The sequence below is a fragment of the Emydura macquarii genome, unplaced genomic scaffold (assembly GCF_026122565.2).
Source record: "Emydura macquarii macquarii isolate MOO-44397 ecotype Brisbane River unplaced genomic scaffold, CSIRO-AGI_Emac_v2 contig_587, whole genome shotgun sequence".
Lineage (NCBI taxonomy): Eukaryota > Metazoa > Chordata > Testudines > Chelidae > Emydura > Emydura macquarii.
In genome coordinates, this window is record NW_027130724.1 from 6318149 (window position 1) to 6324258 (window position 6110).

Sequence of the window (6110 nt, forward strand, 5' to 3'; positions counted from 1 at the left end):
ATGCGTGAGACTTGGACCTAGGTTCTTGTCCTGTAGAGCAGTTTCTTTATTACCACAATCCTCCCTGCCCAGATGATACTCAGGTAACCAAGTACAGTCACAAACAAGGGGTCAGGGGGCAGCTTCCCCAGCCAGCTCAATGCACACTAAGTAACAGAGTTGTTGATGGCCTTATTTCATGCCTGCCTCCTGCCTGGCATCTCCCATGGCCCTCTTCTGTTTTACTTCTCCTCATGGAGCGATGAATCTGGCTTTTCCACTCCTCCGGCCCCTGGTTTTTCTCTCTCCCCTGCAGTGACCAACGTGGCTACGTCCCACCCCTCCTTCTGTGGGGCGGGGGGATTGTGGAATGTAAGTCTGGCTTTTGTCCTGCCTCCCACAGCCCTGCTCCTCTACCTGTTACCTTCGAGTGATGAATATAAGTGCTTCCCAGCACACAGAGCCTCACTGCTGTACTCATACTCCTGCAATAAGGAATCCCCTCATCCCACAGCCCTGTCTCCCCAGTGCCTAAAAGCCATAAATAGAAAGATAATTAACTGCTAGGCCTGGGATGAGCTGGAAAGTGGGATTAGTTCTAACATGCTGCCTCCTCCGCACTTCTACCCCCTGCATGCCATTCACTGGCCCTTTAATACTGTTGCCAATTCTCATGATTTTGATCATGAGTCTCACGATATTTGATGTTATTAAAGCCCCAGGTCCTGGAGGCATGGGATCACAATCTCAGCTTTAATTTTTTTAAAGCAAATGTCTAGCTCTCACGGTTGCAGAGAGAGCTAGAAAACGTGTCAAAACCAGAATGGAAATGGAAAGGACCCCAAATTTATTATTTTTAAAAATAAATCATGGTTTCTAAGCCAATTATGATTTTTTTTTTTTGGAAGTTTGACTTGTGATTTTTGAATGCTTAGGGTTGGCAATAATGAGGTCAGCAGAGAAGATCTGTGCTGAGCTTTAATGATAGATATGGATTGCAGCAAACTGTCAGTGGCTTCTGGTTTTGTGACCAGTTGCCAAGGATTTGGGTGGGGGCTTGATCCCAGAGCTCTCTGTGTTGTAGATGCAGTTCTTCTCTTGAGTCCACCATGCTTCCCAGTCTGGGCAGGTGCTGGGCAGGAAAATAGATACTAAAACTGTCATTAGTGTTATCTGGGAGAGAGTGGGAAAGAAACACTTGGTGACCCATCTTGTCTTTCTTTCTTCCCACCTGTAGAAAAGGAAGAGGGCAATCACTGCCCGCCGGCAACATCTGAAGGTACGTGCTAATCCTGATATTGCATTAAGCGTAGGATTTGAGTTCGTCCACAACCATCCTACTGTCCGTTCTTGAGCCAGCCAGTGATCCTGCATCTTTTCCCTGATGGCAGAGGCCAGGGTTGCAAAAACCCAGGAGCTCCCAAAATTGGTGCTCCTACCCCATTCCAGACAGTGCCTCCTGCTGGAACTGGAACAGCTTAGAGTCCCACACCCTTGGGGTATCCTCCTCCAGGCCAGCCAGTGGCTTGGGTAGCCCTAAGTGTCTCAAATCACTGCTCCTACAACATTCCTTATGGTCAGGGTCTAGCACTCCTATGCCATGGAACGTCCATAACCCCTCTGTGCTGACCACTCCGTCAGTGATTCCTGCTGGGGAATGCTGAGGTGGAGTAGTGGTGAGTGCTCTTTCTCCCCGCGGCTGCTCCCTGACACAAGTAACTGGGCTTCTCTTTTTTGTTTCCTTCAGAGTGTTATGCTCCAGATTGCTGCTACTCTCCTCGAGAAAGAAACAGCAGCTAAAGAAGCAGAAAAGGCCAATTACCTGGCAGAGCACTGTCCACCTTTGTCCCTCCCGCACTCCATGCAGGAGTTGCAGGTAACAACTTGGTCTCTTCCCTCTACTCTCACAGGAGAGCAGAAAGGTTTGGGGTTCTGTCTTACCCCACGTATATGGCTCTTCCAGCCCATCTCAACATGCCGCCCCTTTCTCTACATTGGTGCTGCCCAACCTTTTCAATACCATGAAATCCCTGCTGCTGAGCAGGGAGGTGGCTCCTCTTCGACAATCTAGGAAAGGCAGGATGGTTGTGATTCCCTGACACCTCCTCAGACTCTCCCTGGTGGTAATGACCCACAGTTTGAGCACTCACGGTGTACATCCTCTGCTCCACTTCTGGCACAGTAGCGGGTGAGAGGTGAAGGCCGGGCTCTAACAGTGCATTTGAGGTGCTGACTTGTTCTCTCCCACACAAAGTAGAGATGTGGGTCCAGAAATGGAATCTGGCTTTCTAAAATTTCTGCAGCGGGCTGGTCGACTCTGAATGTACCACTCAAAGCTTTGGAGAGGGAACCTTGCCCAGGTGCTTGCATATATCCAATAGTTTTGGTCATAAACTCAGAGGTGAGGTATTAAGTTGATTTTGTTTGGGACCTTCCAAATCACAGCCATACTAGGCTGCATTTATTCAACAGATCCTCTTGCCCAATGCAATCTTTCTTTAAGGTGGAGGAGAAAAGTGTCCTCCAGGTTCTCCCAAAGACTCCGTGTTAAGACAACTCATCATTCCAGCTGAGGGGCACGGGGGGGTTCTCTTGCCTTGCTCGAGAGCATTCTGTGCTACTCAGTTAAATGCACTATTTCCCCTTGGAGGTGGGCGCCAGGCGTATCCACCGCTATCGTATATGGATTTTTGACTGGAAATCAATTACAATTGAGAGTTTAAATGCCAAAGCCTCATGGAGCAATATTTGGGCTCATTTCTGAGTTGCACTAGAGCAGAGCTTGGGGCAGCTGAGCTGGAGGAAGCAAAAATGGCTTGAAAGCCTCTTCCCTGCCTCTCCTGAACCTGCACCCTTGGCAGAAGTAAGAGCAGCCTGTGCGATTCCCTGGTGCTTGGGCTGCTGGTTACCGCTGCGGTCCTGGGAAGCAGTCTACCGCTGCCACCGGGTCATTCCAGCAGCAGCCCTCTGACCTCAGTCATGTTCCTGACATGCCCACTACCCTGGGGCCAGTGTGCAGGGGAGGGGTGGGCTATAGTGGCCATGTGACACCTAGGGATTACCTTGTGCCCAGCCGATTGGGTGAGCCAGCTTGTCAATTGCGTTAAATTGTGGAAGCCTCGGAAAGCAGGTGGAAGAGAGACTGGGAACTGGTTCAGGCCCACCCCGAATACAGAGATTTGGAGCTACCCCTGAGGTAGGCTCTTCCAGAAGCAGAGGAAAGGGTAGGTGGTGTGAGTCATATGCTCTCTAATACTCAGCATCCTTTTTCTCTTTCTGCACAGGAGCTATGCAAAAAGCTTCATGCCAAGATAGAAGAGGTGGATGAGGAAAGATACGACACTGAAGCTAAGTTACAGAAAACCACCAAGGAGGTAATCTTCCCTGGAACCCCCATCTCTGCTGACTTGCAGATCAGTGGAGTGTGCCCAGCCCCACGCTTTATACTTCTCTACAGCACGTATCCGCATCCTGTGCTCCTTCTACACTGCCTCTGTACCTGCCTGCCTGCTCTCCTGAACACCCATCTTCAGAGCTTGCCCTCGCCACCTCACTTTCCTCTCTCTAGCCATCTCCTCTTTCTTTTTGTAGCTTGAAGACTTGAGCCAGAAGCTGTTTGATCTAAGGGGCAAGTTCAAGAGGCCACCCCTGCGTAGGGTCCGCATGTCTGCTGACGCTATGCTGCGTGCCCTGCTGGGCTCGAAACACAAGGTCTGCATGGACCTCCGAGCTAACCTGAAGCAAGTTAAGAAGGAGGACACTGAGAAGGTACCACACAATTTTCCCTGTTGTAAGAGGATCCAGGCAGTATTAGTTGGAGCTCAGACTTCCCTGTGTACTGGGGTGAAAGCCCCATCTTGGCCAATGCACTGGGGGTTAAACTGGTGACCTCCCTAAAATCATGAGCTACAACAGCTTAAGCTAAGGAGCCCTGGCTCCCCACCTGCAGCCGTAACTCTCCTCCTAGGGGTTGGACGCACAGGGGACCTGTCACACACACACTGATCTGGTGGCCCAGGGATCTCTGGACCAAAGATCCTGACTGCTCGGAAAAGGCTGCAGTCTCCCAGGTCATTGGCCTTCTGTACTTCCGCTTTCCAACCTGTGTATCGTTTGCACTTGGCATTGGGCTGCCTTTTCTAACATCTCGAAAGTGGTTCAGTCTCTGCTTTGTGATCATTTCCCCTATTTTCTCCTCTCTCTAAATCCTCCCAGCTGTCATGAGAATGTCTACGTGGTGTGGCCCAAAGCCACACAGTGAGAGGGGATTTGAGATTCTCTCACTGCCACAAATTTTTTTTTACTATCAAGTGGTAAAAGTCTAGATTTTAGTGGGCCCCTCTGTGGATGGATTAAGAGCTTGGTGTCAAACTATTTTACTTTGCCTATTGATGGTAGGTATCTAGGGGAGGATATTCCACTCCAGTTACAGGTTAGGTGACATTAACAAGAATGTCATAGTGAGTAGACCTGCAAAATTCAGACTTAGATCATCCAAATGCTCTCTCCTGTCCTTGCTGTCTATGATTCTGTGATAGATCTCTAGAATCCTGATCAATTTCCAGTTTGGGGTAATATCTTGCTAACCTAAATTCCTCCTATTAGATAAACTGTTCTTCACTTCCCGTCCCAAACTGTTGTGCAGTGTTACTGTTAAATAGTTGCCTGGTTCCACCTCAGAGGTGGCTGCATTTCAACAGCAGGTGAAATAATCTCTGTATGGATGGTCTGGAAAGCACGTGGGATGAAAGGCATTAGGGTGCGTTTCACCCCTCTACTAAGAACCAGCACAAGGCCTAGACACCACTTAAATCTCAATGAAATCCTCCAAAATATGGTTTGTGGGTCATAAGCTTTGAGCCACTCCTCTGCACGGGTGAATTTCACCCCTTACGAACATGAAATAGGTTTGCTAATAACTGGAATCCCAGGTGGTGTCATCGCCTATGCTACACTGGGATGGATGTTAGATAAAGAATAGGAGGGTGCGTGTGACCACCACCCAGCATTGTAAGTACTTCTGTTTTTTCCCCCTTAATGCCAACAGGAGAAGGATCTGCGTGACGTGGGTGACTGGAGGAAGAACATCGAGGAGAAGTCTGGCATGGAGGGCAGGAAGAAGATGTTTGAGACTAGTGAATCCTAAAGCCCATGCAGCTGTTCACTGTAATCCTGGTATCTAGTCAATTTCCAAACTTTTCCTTCTCCTCTCTCCTATTTTTTTCAGCCAGCTCTCTAGCAGCATTGTTTAGGGCTAAACTTACTTCCTGAGCCCCTGGTCACATTTCACAAAGCAATCCAAGACACAAGACCTATTTTCAGCCCCACCCCTCTTGTTGCTATGGAAACAACTGTCTTAAACCACAAAATGTCTTAACTACATTTTGAAACAATGATGGTGGCATGAATTTAAATCAAAAGCAGTTTAACCCTGTAATTTGGTAGGATCTGGTGTTTCAAAGTGACCTTAATTGTGTAAATAAAGCTTTGAAAGTATGGTTGACTTTTTAAGCCTTGGAGACCAAGACATGACATTTCTGTGTGTCACATGACCATTTATTTCCTGAGGTGGGAGGGGCGGTTAAATATCCCTATAGAGAACTCAGATGATCAGGCCATATGAATTATGGGCCTGTCAACTACTGTGACCATGTTGGCTAGTAAGAATCTTGTTGGAGCACCAAAATTAGTATTTACAAACACTGATAGGTTAACTAATGAGTCAGTGCAGCCTAGTGGATAGCACACTAGTGGACCAGAACTAGGACTAGGGAGAGCTAGGTTCTGTTCCAAGCTCTGCCATTGGTCATCTGTAAAATGGGGCTAAGAATACTTTCCTCCTTTGTAAAATACATTGAAATCTACAAATGAAAAGCTTTGTGTATCAAAGTCAATGGAGTTACTCTGGATTTACACAGGTGTAACTGAGATCAGTCTGGCCCAAAGACTATCTGCTTTAAATGGTGGAAAATTCAGGGTTAAAATTGCACCTTGTTATCTCTCAGAGCTGCTCCTGATGTGTCTCCCAAGTTTTAGTGCATAAGCTAGTGAACCTATTCTACTCTCAACTATTATTGGCAGGTGAAATGAGAATTATATTTTATTGCTTTATCCTTCCATGACAAGTGTCT

At 47.7% G+C, this 6110-nt stretch overlaps 1 protein-coding gene across 1 annotated transcript; it reads left to right on the top strand.

The window, feature by feature from the left end:
• Window positions 1-1102: 1102 nt before the first annotated feature.
• TNNI2 (troponin I2, fast skeletal type) lies at window positions 1103-5513 on the top strand. The gene is made up of 5 exons (XM_067540587.1): window positions 1103-1258; window positions 1727-1855; window positions 3264-3353; window positions 3571-3747; window positions 5027-5513. Exons 2-5 carry the CDS (start codon window positions 1733-1735, stop codon window positions 5123-5125), a joined length of 489 nt encoding a protein of 162 aa, XP_067396688.1. The 5' UTR covers window positions 1103-1258; window positions 1727-1732; the 3' UTR covers window positions 5126-5513.
• Window positions 5514-6110: the final 597 nt, after the last annotated feature.

Excerpts from the sequence above, each read along its gene's own strand:
- TNNI2 (XM_067540587.1), top strand. The coding sequence starts at position 1,733 with ATGCTCCAGATTGCTGCTACTCTCCTCGAGAAAGAAACAGCAGCTAAA. Across the intron at positions 3,354-3,570 it reads TACAGAAAACCACCAAGGAG|CTTGAAGACTTGAGCCAGAA; the intron begins GTAATCTTCCCT and ends TTCTTTTTGTAG. Across the intron at positions 3,748-5,026 it reads AGAAGGAGGACACTGAGAAG|GAGAAGGATCTGCGTGACGT; the intron begins GTACCACACAAT and ends TAATGCCAACAG.